This window comes from Salmo salar, chromosome 20 (assembly GCF_965601325.2).
Source record: "Salmo salar chromosome 20, fSalSal1, whole genome shotgun sequence".
Taxonomy (NCBI): domain Eukaryota; kingdom Metazoa; phylum Chordata; class Actinopteri; order Salmoniformes; family Salmonidae; genus Salmo; species Salmo salar.
Genome location: NC_138310.1, coordinates 93,214,984 through 93,238,408, shown reverse-complemented (window position 1 = coordinate 93,238,408; position 23,425 = coordinate 93,214,984). Strand labels below are relative to the sequence as shown.

Here is a 23,425-nt window from a genome sequence, read left to right as displayed (position 1 = left end):
AATGGTTGGATATTACTAATGGTTGGATATTACTAATGGTTGGATATTATTAATGGTTGGATATTATTAATGGTTGGATATTACTAATGGTTGGATATTACTAATGGATATTATTAATGGTTGGATATTACTAATAGTTGGATATTATTAATGGATATTACTAATGGTTGGATATTACTAATAGTTGGATATTATTAATGATTGGATATTACTAATGGTTGGATAATACTTATGGTTGGATAATACTAATGGTTGGATATTACTAATAGTTGGATATTATTAATGGTTGGATATTACTAATGGATATTACTAATGGTTGGATATTACTAATAGTTGGATATTACTAATGGTTGGATATTACTAATGGTTGGATATTACTAATGGATATTACTAATGGTTGGATATTACTAATAGTTGGATATTACTAATGGTTGGATATTACTAATGGTTGGACATTACTAATGGTTGGATATTACTAATGGTTGGATAATACTAATGGTTGGATATTATTAATGGTTGGATATTATTAATGGTTGGATATTACTAATAGTTGGATATTACTAATGGTTGGATATTACTAATGGTTGGATATTACTAATGGTTGGATATTACTAATGGTTGGATATTACTAATAGTTGGATATTACTAATAGTTGGATATTACTAATGGTTGGATATTACTAATAGTTGGATATTACTAATGGTTGGATATTACTAATAGTTGGATATTACTAATAGTTGGATATTACTAATGGTTGGATATTATTAATGGTTGGATATTACTAATGGTTGGATATTATTAATGGTTGGATATTATTAATGGTTGGATATTACTAATGGTTGGATATTATTAATGGTTGGATATTACTAATGGTTGGATATTATTAATAGTTGGATATTACTAATGGATATTACTAATGGATATTACTAATGGTTGGATATTACTAATGGTTGGATATTACTAATAGTTGGATATTACTAATGGTTGGATAATACTAATGGTTGGATATTATTAATGGTTGGATATTATTAATGGTTGGATATTACTAATAGTTGGATATTACTAATGGTTGGATATTACTAATGGATATTATTAATGGTTGGATATTACTAATGGTTGGATAATACTAATGGTTGGATATTACTAATGGTTGGATATTACTAATGGTTGGATATTACTAATGGTTGGATATTACTAATGGTTGGATATTATTAATGGTTGGATATTACTAATGGTTGGATATTACTAATGGTTGGATATTATTAATGGTTGGATATTACTAATGGTTGGATATTACTAATGGTTGGATATTACTAATGGATATTACTAATGGTTGGATATTATTAATGGTTGGATATTACTAATGGTTGGATATTACTAATGGTTGGATATTATTAATGGTTGGATATTATTAATGGTTGGATATTACTAATGGTTGGATATTATTAATGGTTGGATATTATTAATGGTTGGATATTACTAATGGTTGGATATTACTAATGGTTGGATATTACTAATGGTTGGATATTATTAATGGTTGGATATTACTAATGGTTGGATATTACTAATGGTTGGATATTACTAATGGTTGGATATTATTAATGGTTGGATATTACTAATGGTTGGATATTATTAATGGTTGGATATTATTAATGGTTGGATATTATTAATGGTTGGATATTATTAATGTTTGGATATTACGAATGGTTGGATATTATTAATGGTTGGATATTATTAATGGTTGGATATTACTAATGGTTGGATATTACTAATGGTTGGATATTACTAATGGTTGGATATTATTAATGGTTGGATATTACTAATGTTGGATATTACTAATGGTTGGATATTATTAATGGTTGGATATTACTAATGGTTGGATATTACTAATGGTTGGATATTACTAATGGTTGGATATTATTAATGGTTGGATATTACTAATGGTTGGATATTACTAATGGTTGGATATTATTAATGGATATTACTAATGGTTGGATATTACTAATGGTTGGATATTACTAATGGTTGGATATTACTAATGGATATTACTAATGGTTGGATATTACTAATGGTTGGATATTACTAATGGTTGGATATTATTAATGGATATTACTAATGGTTGGATATTATTAATGGTTGGATATTATTAATGGATATTACTAATGGTTGGATATTATTAATGGTTGGATATTATTAATGGATATTACTAATGGTTGGATATTATTAATGGTTGGATATTACTAATGGTTGGATATTACTAATGGTTGGATATTACTAATGGTTGGATATTATTAATGGTTGGATATTACTAATGGTTGGATATTACTAATGGTTGGATATTATTAATGGATATTACTAATGGTTGGATATTACTAATGGTTGGATATTACTAATGGTTGGATATTACTAATGGATATTACTAATGGTTGGATATTACTAATGGTTGGATATTACTAATGGTTGGATATTATTAATGGATATTACTAATGGTTGGATATTATTAATGGTTGGATATTATTAATGGATATTACTAATGGTTGGATATTATTAATGGTTGGATATTATTAATGGATATTACTAATGGTTGGATATTACTAATGGTTGGATATTATTAATGGTTGGATATTATTAATGGTTGGATATTACTAATGGTTGGATATTACTAATGGTTGGATATTACTAATGGTTGGATATTACTAATGGTTGGATATTACTAATGGTTGGATATTACTAATGGTTGGATATTATTAATGGTTGGATATTACTAATGGTTGGATATTACTAATGGTTGGATATTATTAATGGTTGGATATTACTAATGGTTGGATATTATTAATGGTTGGATAATACTAATGGTTGGATATTATTAATGGTTGGATATTATTAATGGTTGGATATTACTAATGGTTGGATATTACTAATGGTTGGATATTATTAATGGTTGGATATTACTAATGGTTGGATATTATTAATGGTTGGATAATACTAATGGTTGGATATTATTAATGGTTGGATATTACTAATGGTTGGATATTATTAATGGTTGGATAATACTAATGGTTGGATATTATTAATGGTTGGATATTATTAATGGTTGGATATTATTAATGGTTGGATATTATTAATGGTTGGATATTACTAATGGTTGGATATTATTAATGGTTGGATATTATTAATGGTTGGATATTATTAATGGTTGGATATTACTAATGGTTGGATATTACTAATAGTTGGATATTACTAATGGTAATAACTTTTATTCGTGGAATTCTCATATTTGATCATTTTTTCTTTTCTCAGAGTATGTTTGATTTGTATTGGTTTCTCTTTCCATCTCTCGCTCTTTCTCTCTGTCACCCTCTCTTCTCTCTCTCTGACTCTTTCCCTTCCTCTCTCTATCCCTCCGTCCACCATCTGTTCAGCTTCTCCTCCAGGGAATACCTGTGTGGGATTAGTGTTGGAGCTGTACCACGTTTAATCAGTCATTATGCCGCTAACTGTCCTTCCACAAACTGAAATGAACACTCATTTTCCTGTTGACTGGTCACACTGAGCCCACCGTGAGGAGGAAGGAACCGACAGGATGGAGTCCCAAATTGCCCCCTATTAGGGCTGGGACTACTGTACAGTAGCTGGCTGTTCTCCTTGCCAAATTAAGTCCCTAACTCTCCTGTCACTTTCGGTTTTAATTAAAGCTATCGACATTTGGATTAAAATCCCCAAAATGTAAGTCTCAGCTGTATTACTCAAATTGACACCCTTCCAGCCACCACTATTCCCCGTGGAGAAATATCTGTCTGGTTTACATTTCTAAACATCTAGCTGATATCCTTGTGGTTTGGGTAGAAATACTCCTTCCATCCTGTTGAAGCAGTAAAACAGGACCATGAAGCATCACAAAGCATGTTGGAGCTAAACCTGCCACTCGTTGATTTCCCTGTGCTATGGCTGAGGACTGACTGACTGACTGACAGAGAGAGAGAGACTGACTAAGAGACAGACAGACTGACTGACTGACTGACTGACTGACTGACTGAGAGACAGACTGACAGACAGACAAACAGACAGACAGACAGACAGACAGACAGACAGACAGACAGACAGACAGACAGACAGACAGACAGACAGACTGACTGACTGACTGACTGACAGAGAGAGAGAGAGACTGACTAAGAGACAGACTGACAGACTGACTGATTGACTGACTGACTGACTGACTGATTGACTGACTGACTGATTGACTGACTGACTGATTGACTGACTGACTGACTGACTGACTGAGAGACAGACTGGATGACTGACTGACTGAGAGACTGACTGACTGATTGACTGACTGACTGACTGAGAGACAGACTGAGCGACAGACTGACTGACTGACAGACTGACAGACTGATAGACTGACAGACTGATAGACTGACAGACTGACTGACTGATTGACTGACTGAGAGACTGACAGACTGACTGAGAGACTGAGAGACAGACTGACTGACAGACTAACTGACAGACTGACAGACTGACTGACTGACTGACTGACTGATTGACTGACTAACTGACAGACTGACTGACTGACTGACTGACTGACTGACTGACTGATTGACTGACAGACTGACTGAGAGACTGACAGACTGACTGACAGACTGACAGATTGACAGACTGACTGAGAGACAGACTGAATGACTGAGAGACTGAGAGACTGACTGACTGATTGACTGACTGACTGACAGAGACAGACTGAGCAACAGACTGACTGACTGACAGACTGAGAGACAGACTGACAGACTGATAGACTGACAGACTGATAGACTGACTGACAGACTGACTGACTGACTGACTGACTGAGAGACAGACTGAATGACTGAGAGACTGAGAGACTGATTGACTGATTGACTGACTGACTGACAGAGACAGACTGAGCAACAGACTGACTGACTGACAGACTGAGAGACAGACTGACAGACTGATAGACTGACAGACTGACTGACTGATTGACTGACTGATTGACTGACAGACTGACTGAGAGACTGACTGAGAGACTGAGAGACAGACTGACTGACAGACTAACTGACAGACTGACAGACTGACAGACTGATTGACTGACTAACTGACAGACTGACTGACTGACTGACTGAGAGACTGACAGACTGACAGACAGACTGACAGACTGACTGATTGACAGACTGAGAGACAGACTGACTGACTGATTGACTGACAGACTGACAGACTGAGAAACAGACTGACTGACTGAGAGACAGACTGACTGACTGACTGACAGACTAACTGACAGACTGACTGACAGACTGACTGACAGACTGACAGACTGACTGAGACAGACTGACAGACTGAGAGACAGACTGACTGACTGAGAGACAGACTGACTGACTGACTGACTGACAGACTAACTGACAGACTGACTGACAGACTGACTGACAGACTGACAGACTGACTGAGAGACAGACTGACAGACTGAGAGACAGACTGACAGACTGAGAGACAGACTAACTGACAGACTGACTGACAGACTGACTGAGAGACAGACTGACAGACTGAGAGACAGACTGACAGACTGAGAGACAGACTGACAGACTGAGAGACAGACAGACTGACTGACTGACTGAGAGACAGACTGACAGACTGACTGAGAGACAGACTGACAGACTGACTGACTGATTGATTGACAGACTGACTGACTGATTGACTGACTGATTGACTGACAGACTGACTGAGAGACTGACAGACTGACTGAGAGACTGAGAGACAGACTGACTGACAGACTAACTGACAGACTGACAGACTGACAGACTGACTGACTGACTGATTGACTGACAGACTGACTGAGAGACTGACAGACTGACTGACTGACAGACTGACAGACTGACTGAGAGACTGAGAGACAGACTGACAGACTGACAGCCAGACTGAGAGACTGAGAGACAGACTGACAGACTGACAGCCAGACTGACTGACTGACTGAGAGACTGAGAGACAGACTGACTGACAGACTGACTGACAGACTGACAGACTGACTGATTGACTGACAGACTGACTGACAGACTGACTAACTGACAGACTGAGAGACAGACTGACTGACAGACTGACAGACTGACTGAGACAGACTGACAGACTGAGAGACAGACTGACTGACTGAGAGACAGACTGACTGACTGACTGACTGACAGACTAACTGACAGACTGACTGACAGACTGACTGACAGACTGACAGACTGACTGAGAGACAGACTGACAGACTGAGAGACAGACTGACAGACTGAGAGACAGACTAACTGACAGACTGACTGACAGACTGACTGAGAGACAGACTGACAGACTGAGAGACAGACTGACAGACTGAGAGACAGACTGACAGACTGAGAGACAGACAGACTGACTGACTGACTGAGAGACAGACTGACAGACTGACTGAGAGACAGACTGACAGACTGACTGACTGATTGATTGACAGACTGACTGACTGATTGACTGACTGATTGACTGACAGACTGACTGAGAGACTGACAGACTGACTGAGAGACTGAGAGACAGACTGACTGACAGACTAACTGACAGACTGACAGACTGACAGACTGACTGACTGACTGATTGACTGACAGACTGACTGAGAGACTGACAGACTGACTGACTGACAGACTGACAGACTGACTGAGAGACTGAGAGACAGACTGACAGACTGACAGCCAGACTGAGAGACTGAGAGACAGACTGACAGACTGACAGCCAGACTGACTGACTGACTGAGAGACTGAGAGACAGACTGACTGACAGACTGACTGACAGACTGACAGACTGACTGATTGACTGACAGACTGACTGACAGACTGACTAACTGACAGACTGAGAGACAGACTGAATGACTGAGAGACTGACAGACTGACAGACTGACTGATTGACAGACTGACAGACTGAGAGACAGACAGACTGACTGACTGACTGAGAGACAGACTGACAGACTGACTGAGAGACAGACTGACAGACTGACTGACTGATTGATTGACAGACTGACTGACTGATTGACTGACTGATTGACTGACAGACTGACTGAGAGACTGACAGACTGACTGAGAGACTGAGAGACAGACTGACTGACAGACTAACTGACAGACTGACAGACTGACAGACTGACTGACTGACTGACTGATTGACTGACAGACTGACTGAGAGACTGACAGACTGACTGACTGACAGACTGACAGACTGACTGAGAGACTGAGAGACAGACTGACAGACTGACAGCCAGACTGAGAGACTGAGAGACAGACTGACAGACTGACAGCCAGACTGACTGACTGACTGAGAGACTGAGAGACAGACTGACTGACAGACTGACTGACAGACTGACAGACTGACTGATTGACTGACAGACTGACTGACAGACTGACTAACTGACAGACTGAGAGACAGACTGAATGACTGAGAGACTGACAGACTGACTGATTGACTGACAGAATGACTGACAGACTGACTGAGAGACTGAGAGAGACTGACTGACTGACTGACTGAGAGACTGATTGACTGACAGACTGACTGAGAGACTGACAGGCACTGACAGACTGACTGAGAGACTGAGAGACAGACAGAGACAGACAGAGACAGACAGAGACAGACTGACAGACTGACTGATTGACTGACAGACTGACTGAGAGACTGACAGACTGACTGAGAGACTGACAGACTGACTGACTGACTGACTGATTGACTGACAGACTGACTGAGAGACTGACAGACTGACTGACAGACTGACTGAGAAACTGAGAGACAGACAGACAGCCAGACTGAGAGACTGACTGACTGACTGACTGACTGACTGACTGACAGACTGAGAGACTGACAGACTGACATACTGACTGACTGACTGATTGAGATACAGACTGACAGACTGACAGACAGACTGATTGACAGACTGAGACAGACTGACTGACTGATTGACTGACAGACTGACAGACTGAGAGACAGACTGACTGACTGAGAGACAGACTGACTGACTGAGAGACAGACTGACTGACTGAGAGACAGACTGACTGACTGACAGACTAACTGACAGACTGACTGACAGACTGACTGACAGACTGACAGACTGACTGAGAGACAGACTGACAGACTGAGAGACAGACTGACAGACTGAGAGACAGACTAACTGACAGACTGACTGACAGACTGACTGAGAGACAGACTGACAGACTGAGAGACAGACTGACAGACTGAGAGACAGACTGACAGACTGAGAGACAGACAGACTGACTGACTGACTGAGAGACAGACTGACAGACTGACTGAGAGACAGACTGACAGACTGACTGACTGATTGATTGACAGACTGACTGACTGATTGACTGACTGATTGACTGACAGACTGACTGAGAGACTGACAGACTGACTGAGAGACTGAGAGACAGACTGACTGACAGACTAACTGACAGACTGACAGACTGACAGACTGACTGACTGACTGATTGACTGACAGACTGACTGAGAGACTGACAGACTGACTGACTGACAGACTGACAGACTGACTGAGAGACTGAGAGACAGACTGACAGACTGACAGCCAGACTGAGAGACTGAGAGACAGACTGACAGACTGACAGCCAGACTGACTGACTGACTGAGAGACTGAGAGACAGACTGACTGACAGACTGACTGACAGACTGACAGACTGACTGATTGACTGACAGACTGACTGACAGACTGACTAACTGACAGACTGAGAGACAGACTGAATGACTGAGAGACTGACAGACTGACAGACTGACTGATTGACAGACTGACAGACTGAGAGACAGACAGACTGACTGACTGACTGAGAGACAGACTGACAGACTGACTGAGAGACAGACTGACAGACTGACTGACTGATTGATTGACAGACTGACTGACTGATTGACTGACTGATTGACTGACAGACTGACTGAGAGACTGACAGACTGACTGAGAGACTGAGAGACAGACTGACTGACAGACTAACTGACAGACTGACAGACTGACAGACTGACTGACTGACTGACTGATTGACTGACAGACTGACTGAGAGACTGACAGACTGACTGACTGACAGACTGACAGACTGACTGAGAGACTGAGAGACAGACTGACAGACTGACAGCCAGACTGAGAGACTGAGAGACAGACTGACAGACTGACAGCCAGACTGACTGACTGACTGAGAGACTGAGAGACAGACTGACTGACAGACTGACTGACAGACTGACAGACTGACTGATTGACTGACAGACTGACTGACAGACTGACTAACTGACAGACTGAGAGACAGACTGAATGACTGAGAGACTGACAGACTGACTGATTGACTGACAGAATGACTGACAGACTGACTGAGAGACTGAGAGAGACTGACTGACTGACTGACTGAGAGACTGATTGACTGACAGACTGACTGAGAGACTGACAGGCACTGACAGACTGACTGAGAGACTGAGAGACAGACAGAGACAGACAGAGACAGACAGAGACAGACTGACAGACTGACTGATTGACTGACAGACTGACTGAGAGACTGACAGACTGACTGAGAGACTGACAGACTGACTGACTGACTGACTGATTGACTGACAGACTGACTGAGAGACTGACAGACTGACTGACAGACTGACTGAGAAACTGAGAGACAGACAGACAGCCAGACTGAGAGACTGACTGACTGACTGACTGACTGACTGACTGACTGACTGACTGACTGACTGACAGACTGAGAGACTGACAGACTGACAGACTGACATACTGACTGACTGACTGATTGAGATACAGACTGACAGACTGACAGACAGACTGATTGACAGACTGAGACAGACTGACTGACTGATTGACTGACAGACTGACAGACTGAGAGACAGACTGACTGACTGAGAGACAGACTGACTGACTGAGAGACAGACTGACTGACTGACTGACTGACAGACTAACTGACAGACTGACTGACAGACTGACTGACAGACTGACAGACTGACTGAGAGACAGACTGACAGACTGAGAGACAGACTGACTGACAGACTGACAGACTGAGAGACAGACTGACAGACTGAGAGACAGACAGACTGACTGACTGACTGAGAGACAGACTGACAGACTGACTGCGAGACAGACTGACAGACTGACAGACTGACTGACTGATTGACTGACTGACAGACTGACTGACTGATTGACTGACTGACAGACTGACTGACTGATTGACTGACTGATTGACTGACAGACTGACTGAGAGACTGACAGACTGACTGAGAGACTGAGAGACAGACTGACTGACAGACTGACTGACAGACTAACTGACAGACTGACAGACTGACTGATTGACTGACTAACTGACAGACTGACTGACTGACTGACTGATTGACTGACAGACTGACTGAGAGACTGACAGACTGACAGACTGACTGACAGACTGACAGACTGACTGACTGAGAGACTGAGAGACAGACTGACAGACTGGCAGCCAGAATGAGAGACTGAGAGACAGACTGACAGACTGACAGCCAGACTGACTCACTGAGAGACAGACTGACTGACAGACTGACTGACAGACTGACAGACTGACTGATTGACTGACAGACTGACAGACTGACTAACTGACAGACTAAGAGACAGACTGACTGACAGACTGACTGAGAGACTAACAGACTGACAGACTGACTGATTGACTGACAGACTGACTGACAGACTGACTGAGAGACTGACAGACTGACTGACAGACTGACTGAGAAACTGAGAGACAGACAGACAGCCAGACTGAGAGACTGACTGACTGACTGACTGACTGACTGACTGACTGACAGACTGACAGACTGACAGACTGACAGACTGACATACTGACTGACAGACTGACTGACTGATTGAGATACAGACTGACAGACTGACAGACAGACTGACAGACAGACTGAGAGAATGACAGACAGACTGAGAGACTGACAGACAGACTGAGAGACAGACTGACAGACTGACTGACTGACAGACTGACAGACTGACAGACAGACTGAGAGACTGACAGACTGACAGACTGACAGTCTGAGAGACTGACAGACTGAGAGACAGACTGAGAGACTGACAGACAGACAGACCGAGAGACTGACAGACTGACAGACTGAGAGACAGACTGAGAGACTGACAGACTGAGAGACTGACTGACAGACTGAAAGACAGACTGAGAGACTGACAGACTGACAGACTGAGAGACTGACAGATAGACTGACAGACTGACAGACTCAGAGACTGACAGACTGAGAGACAGACTGACAGACTGACAGACAGACTGACAGACTGAGAGACAGACTGACAGACAGACTGACAGACAGACAGACAGACTGAGAGACAGTGTGGAGCAGCTAAAGACCACACTCCTCTTCAGAGCAACACTCGTCAGCTCTACTGCACACCATGAGGATATCCTAGCCATGAGGAGGAGCAGGCCAGAACAGAGCATGCCACTCTGAATGTTGTTTCACCACAGTTCTGCTCTCTCATCTAGACTGATTATAATTACACAGCCAGATGACACAAAATCTTGCAGCCCGAAGAGCACCCTATTCCCTATATACAGAGAAAGGTGCCTTCTAGAACCTAAAATGGTTCTTCGGCTGTGTTCCGATAAGAGAACTCTTTGAAGAACCCTTTTCACAGAGGGTTCTAAACGGAACAGAAAAGTGTTCTATCTGGAGCCAAAAAGGGTTCTCCTATGGAGACAGCTGAAGAACCGTGCAGTGCACTACTTTTGACCAGGGCCCAAAGGGGACGCAGCCTAAAGAGGCTCTCTCCCTCACTGTCAGGACCATTGACTTCTGACGGGAACACTCTGACGGGAACACTCCGACGGGAACACTCCGACGGGAACACTCCGACGGGTACACTCTGACGGGGACACTCTGACGGGGAACTCTGACGGGGAACACTGACGGGAACACTCTGACGGGAACACTCTGACGGGAACACTCTGACGGGAACACTCTGACGGGAACACTCTGACGGGGAACACTCTGACGGGGAACACTCTGACGGGAACACTCTGACGGCAACACTCTGACGGGAACACTCTGACGGGAACACTCTAACGGGAACACTGACGGGAACACTCTGAGGGGAACACTCTGACGGCAACACTGACGGGAACACTCTGACGGGAACACTCTGACGGGGAACACTCTGACGGGAACACTCTGACGGCAACACTGACGGGAACACTCTGACGGGAACACTCTGACGGGAACACTCTGACGGGAACACTCTGACGGGAACACTCTGACGGGAACACTCTGACGGGAACACTCTGACGGGAACACTCTGACAGGAACACTGACAGGAACACTGACGGGAACACTCTGACGGGAACACTCTGACGGGAACACTCTGACGGGAACACTCTGACGGGAACACTCTGACGGGAACACTCCGACGGGAACACTCTGACGGGAACACTTTTCTCTTAATTCCCAGTGAATCCTAGTATGCAGCCCATTAAGTCAGCCAGCCAGTCAACCAACCAGCCAGTCAGTCAGTCAGTCAGCCAGCCATCTATCCATCCAGCCCACCAGCCAGCCAGCCATCCAGCCCGTCTACTAGCCAGCCAGCCAGCCAGCCAGCCATCCAGCCCGTCTACTAGCCAGCCAGCCAGCCAGCCCGTCTACTAGCCAGCCAGCCAGCCATCCAGCCCGTCTACTAGCCAGCCAGCCAGCCATCCAGCCCGTCTACTAGCCAGCCAGCCAGCCAGCCAGCCAGCCAGCCAGCCATCCAGCCCGTCTACTAGCCAGCCAGCCAGCCATCCAGCCCGTCTACTAGCCAGCCAGCCAGCCATCCAGCCCGTCTACTAGCCAGCCAGTCAGCCATCCAGCCATCCAGCCCATCTACTAGCCAGCCAGCCAGCCAGCCATCCAGCCCGTCTACTAGCCAGCCAGCCCACCAGCCAGCCAGCCATCCAGCCCGTCTACTAGCCAGCCAGCCAGCCAGCCAGCCATCCAGCCCGTCTACTAGCCAGCCAGCCAGCCATCTATCCATCCAGCCAGCCAGCCAGCCATCCAGCCCGTCTACTAGCCAGCCAGCCAGCAAGCCAGCCATCCAGCCCGTCTACTATCCAGCCAGCCAGCCAGCCATCTATCCATCCTGCCTCATGAAGGGATATCCACTGTCTGGATAGTACAGGACTCATATCTCAGCCATATGATGGTATTATAATGGGATGGACTCATATCTCAGCCATATTATGGTATTATAATGAGATGGACTCATATCTCAGCCATATTATGGTATTATAATGGGATGGACTCATATCTCAGCCATATTATGGTATTATAATGAGATGGACTCATATCTCAGCCATATTATGGTATTATAATGGGATAACCTCATATCTCAGCCATATGATGGTATTATAATGGGATGGACTCATATCTCAGCCATATTATGGTATTATAATGGGATGGACTCATATCTCAGCCATATGATGGTATTATAATGGGATGGACTCATATCTCAGCCATATTATGGTATTATAATGGGATGGACTCATATCTCAGCCATATGATGGTATTATAATGGGATGGACTCATATCTCAGCCATATGATGGTATTATAATGGGATGGACTCATATCTCAGCCATATGATGGTATTATAATAGGATGGACTCATATCTCAGCCATATGATGGTATTATAATGAGATGGACTCATATCTCAGCCATATGATGGTATTATAACGGGATAACCACATATCTCAGCCATATTATGGTATTATAATGGGATGGACTCATATCTCAGCCATATTATGGTATTATAATGGGATGGACTCATATCTCAGCCATATTATGGTATTATAATGGGATGGACTCATATCTCAGCCATATTATGGTATTATAATGGGATGGACTCATATCTCAGCCATATTATGGTATTATAATGGGATGGACTCATATCTCAGCCATATTATGGTATTATAATGGGATGGACTCATATCTCAGCCATATTATGGTATTATAATGGGATGGACTCATATCTCAGCCATATTATGGTATTATAATGGGATGGACTCATATCTCAGCCATATTATGGTATTATAATGGGATGGACTCATATCTCAGCCATATTATGGTATTATAATGGGATGGACTCATATCTCAGCCATATTATGGTATTATAATGGGATGGACTCATATCTCAGCCATATTATGATATTATAATGAAATGGACTCATATCTCAGCCATATTATGGTATTATAATGGGATGGACTCATATCTCAGCCATATTATGGTATTATAATGGGATGGACTCATATCTCAGCCATATGATGGTATTATAATGGGATGGACTCATATCTCAGCCATATTATGGTATTATAATGGGATGGACTCATATCTCAGCCATATTATGGTATTATAATGGGATGGACTCATATCTCAGCCATATTATGGTATTATAATGGGATGGACTCATATCTCAGCCATATGATGGTATTATAATGGGATGGACTCATATCTCAGCCATATTATGGTATTATAATGGGATGGACTCATATCTCAGCCATATGATGGTATTATAATGGGATAACCTCATATCTCAGCCATATTATGGTATTATAATGGGATGGACTCATATCTCAGCCATATGATGGTATTATAATGGGATGGACTCATATCTCAGCCATATTATGGTATTATAATGGGATGGACTCATATCTCAGCCATATGATGGTATTATAATGGGATGGACTCATATCTCAGCCATATTATGGTATTATAATGGGATGGACTCATATCTCAGCCATATGATGGTATTATAATGGGATAACCTCATATCTCAGCCATATTATGGTATTATAATGGGATGGACTCATATCTCAGCCATATTATGGTATTATAATGGGATAACCTCATATCTCAGCCATATGATGGTATTATAATAGGATGGACTCATATCTCAGCCATATTATGGTATTATAATGGGATGGACTCATATCTCAGCCATATGATGGTATTATAATGGGATGGACTCATATCTCAGCCATATGATGGTATTATAATGGGATGGACTCATATCTCAGCCATATTATGGTATTATAATGGGATGGACTCATATCTCAGCCATATGATGGTATTATAATAGGATGGACTCATATCTCAGCCATATGATGGTATTATAATGGGATAACCTCATATCTCAGCCATATGATGGTATTATAATGGGATGGACTCATATCTCAGCCATATGATGGTATTATAATGGGATGGACTCATATCTCAGCCATATGATGGTATTATAATGGGATGGACTCATATCTCAGCCATATTATGGTATTATAATGGGATGGACTCATATCTCAGCCATATGATGGTATTATAATGGGATAACCTCATATCTCAGCCATATTATGGTATTATAATGGGCAGCAGACTGTCAGAAGAAGCTGCATTAATTCAACCATCAGGGCCAACAAGTCTACACATTATGTCAATATTAGGGACAGGAGTGTTCCATGATCATGTGTCTTGACAAGGCAAACTCTAGGATCAAGTTAAATGCTGAAGGTTCATAAATAGGGCCCAGAGAAATTCCTGACCAGGTTACACGATCAGGGAACAACTCCTGTCCCTGGTCATTCTATATCAGGGGTCTCCAACTCCTGTCCCTGGTCATTCTATATCAGGGAACAACTCCTGTCCCTGGTCATTGTATATCAGGGAACAACTCCGGTCCTGGAGAGTTACTAGGTGTTCTGGCTGGGCTAGAACATAACCCTGGAGACTCTAGTTCTTCAGAATACAAGAGACCTTGTTGAGACTTGGAAGGGTCGGAGGTGGAATGCATCCCAAATGGCACCCTATTTTCTATATAGAGCTGTATGGTTCCTGGTCTAAAGTAGTACACTATATAGAGCTGTATGGGCCCTGGTCTAAAGTTGTACACTATATAGAGCTGTATGGGCCCTGGTCTAAAGTAGTACACTATATAGAGCTGTATGGGCCCTGGTCTAAAGTAGTACACTATATGGAGCTGTATGGGCCCTGGTCTAAAGTAGTACACTATATAGAGCTGTATGGGCCCTGGTCTAAAGTTGTACACTATATAGAGCTGTATGGGTCCTGGTCTAAATTAGTACACTATATAGAACTGTATGGGCCCTGGTCTAAAGTAGTACACTATATAGAGCTGTATGGGCCCTGGTCTAAAGTAGTACACTATATAGAGCTGTATGGGCCCTGGTCTAAAGTTGTACACTATATGGAGCTGTATGGGCCCTGGTCTAAAGTAGTACACTATATAGAGCTGTATGGGCCCTGGTCTAAAGTAGCACACTATATTGGGAATAGGGTGGCGTTTGGGACACATCATGTGTAATGTTATCGTAGAGTGTAATCCCATACCTGGTCTCCAGAGGAATGTTGCTGTTTAGCAGCCAGTTGTCATGGGCGGAGCCTGAGTCCTGGCCACTCCCCTGGCCCTCAGGAGGGGCGGAGCTGTCTGTGGGGGCAGGGCTTGGGTTGGAGCGGGGCGTGTACTGGCCCCTGTTCAGAGAATTGATGGAGGCAGCGTGGTGCTGGTGGTTAGGGGAGTGGGACATTGACAGAGGCAGAGGAGGCGTCCGTAGCCGAGAGGAGTGGTTCTGAAACACACCGTCTGGAGAAAGACGGGAGAGAAGAAGAAGAAGAAACATGATAATGCTTTAGACGTCTGGGATGTCATTTGACAGGTAGAAAGAGGAAACATATCATTAGATTACATTCGACTTTATTGTATATGTTCTGTTGTTCACAGAAATGTGCTTTTTAAGTATAGAAAATGCACCGCGTTTAAAAATCCACAACAGCAAAAAAAAGAAAGAGAGATGGAAACATGAATGGTTTAATACATCTGTCAGTAGTGTATTCAGTCATTTCCTTTCAAATAGACTCTTCAGACGTCTAAGACGTGGTGGTTTTTTTTGTTGTTGGTGAAATGCAGTCAGATACAGAAATGTTCAGAGCAAAAGGTAGAGCTTTTGTAGTGATAAAAGAGATACATTGCAGATGTATGACACTCAGAAGAGATATTCCCTCAGGTTGAACAAAAGGTCTGTGAAGAAGGGTTTCTAAAGTTTACACAAAGTGGCAAAGAGAGAGAGACAGATCTTTACTGTTCACTTTTGTTTATTATCCATTTCACTGGTTTTGGCAACGCAAACAGACCTTTATTTAACGACGTCCTGGGAACAGTGGGTTAAACTGCCTTGTTCAGTGGGCAGAATGACAGATTTTTTTTTTTTTACCTTGTCAGCTCGGGGGGATTCGATCTTGCAACCTTTCGGTTACCAGTCCAACACTCTAACCACTAGGCTACCCTGCCGCCCCAATAAAGCCCCTTGAATTGAAAGAAAGAAAGAAAGAGAGAAAGAGAGAGACAGAGAGAGAGAGAGAGAGAGAGAGAGACAGAGAGACAGAGAGACAGAGAGAGATAGAGAGAGAGAGACAGAGAGAGAGAGAGAGAGAGAGAGAGACAGAGAGAGATAGAGAGAGAGAGAGAGAGAGAGAGAGAGAGAGACAGAGAGAGAGAGAGAGAGAGAGAGCTATTTATGGGCCCCCTGCCCTGTTCTTTCTCCTCTCTCTGTCCTGATGGGACCTGGCTGATTAGTGATGGCTCCATTAGCAGCTGTTTATCAAGGAGCTGCAAAGCACCCCAGCTACTCATTCTCTACTAAATCCCCACTATTTCAAGTTCATAATTTCTCCCTAATGACCTCTTCCACTGAATGTCCTGATTTCTGCCTGCAACGGAGCCCTGCGACCAGCGATGGGAGTTAAGCTATTCCACTAGCCCCCAGGGACAGGAGTTAAACTACCCCACTAGCCCCCAGGGACAGGAGTTAAACTACCCCACTAGCCCCCAGGGACAGGAGTTAAACTACCCTACTAGCCCCCAGAGACAGGAGTTAAACTACCCCACTAGCCCCCAGGGACAGGAGTTAAACTACCCCACTAGCCCCCAGGGACAGGAGTTAAACTACCCCACTATCCCCCAGGGACAGGAGTTAAACTACCCCACTAGCCCCCAGGGACAGGAGTTAAACTACCCCACTAGCCCCCAGGGACAGGAGTTAAACTACCCCACTAGCCCCCAGGGACAGGAGTTAAACTACCCCACTAGCCCCCAGAGACAGGAGTTAAACTACCCCACTAGCCCCCAGGGACAGGAGTTAAATTACCCCACTATCCCCCAGGGACAGGAGTTAAACTACCCCACTAGCCCCCAGGGACAGGAGTTAAACTACCCCACTAGCCCCCAGGGACAGGAGTTAAACTACCCAACTATCCCCCAGGGACAGGAGTTAAACTACCCCACTAGCCCCCAGGGACAGGAGTTAAACTACCCCACTAGCCCCCAGGGACAGGAGTTAAACTACCCCACTAGCCCCCAGGGACAGGAGTTAAACTACCCCACTATCCCCCAGGGACAGGAGTTAAACTACCCCACTAGCCCCCAGGGACAGGAGTTAAACTACCCCACTAGCCCCCAGGGACAGGAGTTAAACTACCCCACTAGCCCCCAGGGACAGGAGTTAAACTACCCCACTAGCCCCCAGAGACAGGAGTTAAACTACCCCACTAGCCCCCAGGGACAGGAGTTAAACTACCCCACTAGCCCCCAGGGACAGGAGTTAAACTACCCCACTAGCCCCCAGGGACAGGAGTTAAACTACCCCACTAGCCCCCAGGGACAGGAGTTAAACTACCCCACTAGCCCCCAGGGACAGGAGTTAAACTACCCCACGAGCCCCCAGGGACAGGAGTTAAACTACCCCACTAGCCGCAGGGACAGGAGTTAAACTACCCCACTAGCCCCCAGGGACAGGAGTTAAACTACCCCACTAGCCGCAGGGACAGGAGTTAAACTACCCCACTAGCCCCCAGGGACAGGAGTTAAACTACCCCACTAGCCGCAGGGACAGGAGTTAAACTACCCCACAGAGCTCCAGAGTTCCTCTGTGGAGATGGGAGAACCTTCCAGAAGGACAACCATCTCTGCAGCACACAACCAATCAGGCCTTTATGGTAGAGTGGCCAGATGGAAGCCAATCCTCAGTAAAAGGCACATGACAGCCCACGTTGAGTTTGCCAAAAGGCACCTAAAGGACTCTCAGACCATGAGAAACAAGATTATCTGGTCTGATGAAACCAAGATTGAACTCTTTGGCCTGAATGGCAAGCGTCACATCTGGAGGAAACCTGGCACCATCCCTACGGTGAAGCATGGTGGTGGTAGCATCATGATGTGGGGATGTTTTTCAGCGGCAGGGACTGGGAGACTAGTCAGGATTGAGGGAAAGATGAACAGAGCAAAGTACAGAGAGAACCTTGATGAAAACGATTTTGTGCTTTGTCATTATGGGGTGTTGTGTGTAGATTGATGAGGGAATCAATTTTTATCAATTTTAGAATAAGGCTGTAACATAACAAAATGTGGAAAACATCAAGGGGTCTGAAAACACAGTATAATATATATATATATATATGGCTATATTTCAATACACCATCTCAAACATTTCAAGCCATCATTGGGCATTATGTAGCAATTATGTATTGAAATATAGCCATGTGTCAGCCAATCAGCATTCAGGGCTTCAACCACCCAGTTTATAACTTTGTATATATGATAAATAGACTTCAGGGAACCTTTTTATAGAACTTTTTTTTAGAGTGTGAAATATAACTTTGTATTTAATACACCACTTTAAAAGTAAAAATATTCGATTTTTACTGCGTTTTCAGATTTTTCATAATTGTTGTGTTCATTAAAGGGAAAGGTCATATGTTGTTTTAATCCATGTTGGGGCCATATAGACCCAACACAGGGGGAACCATAACCCAAAACGTCAATACAGGTAAATGCATTTTCACCATTGACCTATAGGGGGCGCTACACACTGACCTGAGGCTTTGCTGAAATTGCACTATATCGGCTTTTGTTCATAGCGAAAAAACATATACAAGTGTGCCAACTTTCACGCTTCTATACCAAATTGAACATTTTTCAGCTTATCTCCTGGACTAATAGTACCCAGTGCTGGTGTTGTTAGAAGACTGATCCAGAATCCTTTCTGGCTCTACACCAACAGATAAATAACTGATGTCCTTGTGCACTTCTCACGATGCGTCCCCAATGACACACTAGGGTTCTGGTGAAAAGTAGTATGCTACATAGGGAATATGATGCCATTTGGGACGCGGCCCCCAGTATCACTCTATTTATTACCCTGTCTGCTGGTCCCATTCATCAATCAATGCCTACTTACAGCCTCTACACTACGAGAGACTGTTGCTGCTAGCCGTCTTTATTTCACACATACCCACAACACTAAATTGGCAATTTACAGAGCAGGGGGACTGGAATATAGACAAGGACACGTCCCAAATAACAACCAATTCCCTATCCAGTCAGTCAGACAGACAGCCAGTCAGTCAGTCAGTCAGACAGCCAGACAACCAGACAGTCAGGGAGCCAGTCAGTCAGGCTTTGAGTCATTTCAGATGTTTGGTTGTATGGTCCAGGGTTGTAAAGTCTGATGACAAGTCAACATATTGCTGCCGCAGTCATCCCCCTCTTCAAAGGGGGAGACACTCTAGACCTAAACTGTTATATATATCCTGCCCTGCTTTTCTAAGGTCTTCGAAAGCCAAGTTAACAAACAGATCCCCGACCATTTCGAATCCCACCGTACCTTCTCCGCATGCAATCTAGTTTCTGAGCTGTTCATGGGTGTACCTCAGCCACGCTCAAGGTCCTAAACGATATCTTAACCGCTTTCGACTATGTCAATCACTGCGTTCTTATCAGCAGACTCAATAGCCTTGGTTTCTCAAATGACTGCCTCGTCTGGCTCACCAACTACTTCTCAGACAGAGTTCAGTGTGTCAAATCGGAGGGCCTGTTGTCCGGACCTCTGGCAGTCTCTACAGGGTTCAATTCTCGGGCTGACTATTTTCTCTGTATATATCAATGATGTCGCTCTTGCTGCTGGTAATTCTCTGATCCACCTCTATACATCTGGCCCCTCTTTGGACACTGTGTTAACAAACCTCCAAACAAGCTTCAGTGCCATACAACTCTCCTTCCATGGCCTCCAACTGCTCTTAAACGCTAGTAAAACCAAATACATGCTTTTCAACCGTTCGCTGCCCGCACCTGCCCGCCCGACTAGCATCACTACTCTGGACGGTTCTGACTTAGAATATGTGGACAACTACAAATACCTAGGTGTCTGGCTAGACAGTAAACTCTCCTTCCAGACTCACATCAAACATCTCCAATCCAAAATTAAATCGAGAATTGGCTTCCTATTTCGCAACAAAGCCTCCTTCACTCATGCTGCCAAACATACCCTCAAAAACGGACTATCCTACCGATCCTTAACTTCGGCGATGTCATTTACAAAATAGCCTCCAACATTCTACTCAGCAAATTGGATGTAGTCTATCACAGTGCCATCCGTTTTGACACCAAAACCCCATATACTACCCACCACTGCGACCTGTATGCTCTCGTTGGCTGGCCCTCACTACATATTCGTCACCAAACCCACTGGCTCCAGGTCATCTATAGGTCTTTGATAGGTAAAGCCCCGCCTTATCTCAGCTCACTGGTCACCATAGCAACACACACTCGTAGCACGAACTCCAGCAGGTATATTTCCCTGGTCATCCCCAAAGCCAACACTTCCTTTGGCTGCCTTTCCTTCCAGTTCTCTGCTGCCAATGACTGGAATGAATTGCAAAAATCACTGAAGCTGGAGTCTTATATCTCCCTCTCTAACTTTAAGCATCAGCTGTCAGAGCAGCTTACCGATCACTGTACCTGTATACAGCCCATCTGTAAATAGCCGACCCAACTACCTCACCCCCATATTGTTACTTACCATCTTGCTTTTTTGCACTCCAGTATCTCTACTTGCACATCGTCATCTGCACATCTATCACTCCAGTGTTAATGCTAAATTGTAATTATTTTGCCTCTAGGGCCTATTTATTCCCTTACCTCCCTAATCATCTACATTTGCACACACTGTATACAGATTTTTCTATTGTGTTATTGACTGTATGTTTGTTTATGTGTAACTCTGTGTTGTTGTTTGTGTCACACTGCTTTGCTTTATCTTGGCCAGGTCGCAGTTGTAAATGAGAACTTGTTCTCAACCGGTCTACCTGGTGAAATAAAGGTGAAATAAAAGAAATAAAACTGAAAAAGGGACTGGTGTGGTAAACATACGGCATAGTGTATGTGTGTGCATGCCTATGAGCGCGTGAGGTGTGTAGCATATAGCTAAGCACTACAGAACAGAACAGAAGAGAACAGAAGAGAATAGAAGAGAACAGAACAGAAGAGAACAGAACAGAATAGAAGAGAACAGAAGAGAACAGAAGAGATCAGAAGAGAACAGTATAGAAGAGAAGAGAACAGAAGAGAACAGAAGAGAACAGAAGAGAAGAGAAGAGAACAGAAGAGAACAGAAGAGAACAGAAGAGAAGAGAACAGAAGAGATCAGAAGAGAACAGAAGAGAACAGAAGAGATCAGAAGAGAAGAGAACAGAAGAGAACAGTATAGAAGAGAAGAGAACAGAAGAGATCAGAAGAGAACAGTATAGAAGAGAAGAGAACAGAAGAGAACAGAAGAGAAGAGAAGAGAACAGAAGAGAACAGAAGAGAACAGAAGAGAAGAGAACAGAAGAGAACAGAAGAGATCAGAAGAGAACAGAAGAGAAGAGAACAGAAGAGAACAGAAGAGAACAGAAGAGATCAGAAGAGAACAGTATAGAAGAGAAGAGAACAGAAGAGAACAGAAGAGAACAGAAGAGAACAGAAGAGAACTTTAGTGTGATGCAGTAGTAGGTATATTCAGTTCAAGCTGAGAATAACATGACCTTCATCAAACAACAGCATATTGAGCTGAATACACACACACACCACACAGTAGCAGTAGCAGTATTAGTAGTAGTGGTAGCAGTGGAAGTAGTAGTAGTAGTAGTAGTGGTAGCAGTGGAAGTAGTAGTAGTAGTAGTAGTAATGGTAGCAGTGGTAGTAGTGGTAGTAGTAGTAGCAGCAGTAGTAGTAGTAGTGGTAGTAGTAGTTGCAGCAGTAGTAGTAGTAGTAGCAGTAGTAGTAGTAGTGTTAGTAGTAGCAGCAGTAGTAGTAGTAGTAGCAGTAGTAGTAGTAGTAGTAGTAGTAGCAGCAGTAGTAGTAGTAGTAGCAGTAGTAGTAGTAGTGTTAGTAGTGGTAGCAGTGGTAGTAGTAGCAGCACCAGTAGTAGCAGTAGTATTAGTAGTAGTAGTAGTAGTAGTAGCAGCAGCACCAGTAGTAGTAGAAGTAGTAATAGTAGTAGTAGTAGTAGCAGCACCAGTAGTAGTAGCATCAAAAGTAGTAGTACTAGTAGTAGTAGTAGTAGCAGTAGAAGCA

General features: G+C 43.7%; 1 protein-coding gene across 1 annotated transcript in view; it reads right to left on the bottom strand.

Annotated features, from left to right (window-relative positions):
* The window catches only part of tenm4 (teneurin transmembrane protein 4), a 653,198-nt gene that overhangs the window by 350,245 nt on the left and 279,528 nt on the right, over window positions 1–23,425 (bottom strand). The window contains 1 exon segment of the mRNA XM_082966126.1: window positions 16,369–16,621. Coding sequence (XP_082822252.1) covers window positions 16,369–16,621 — 253 coding nt within the window.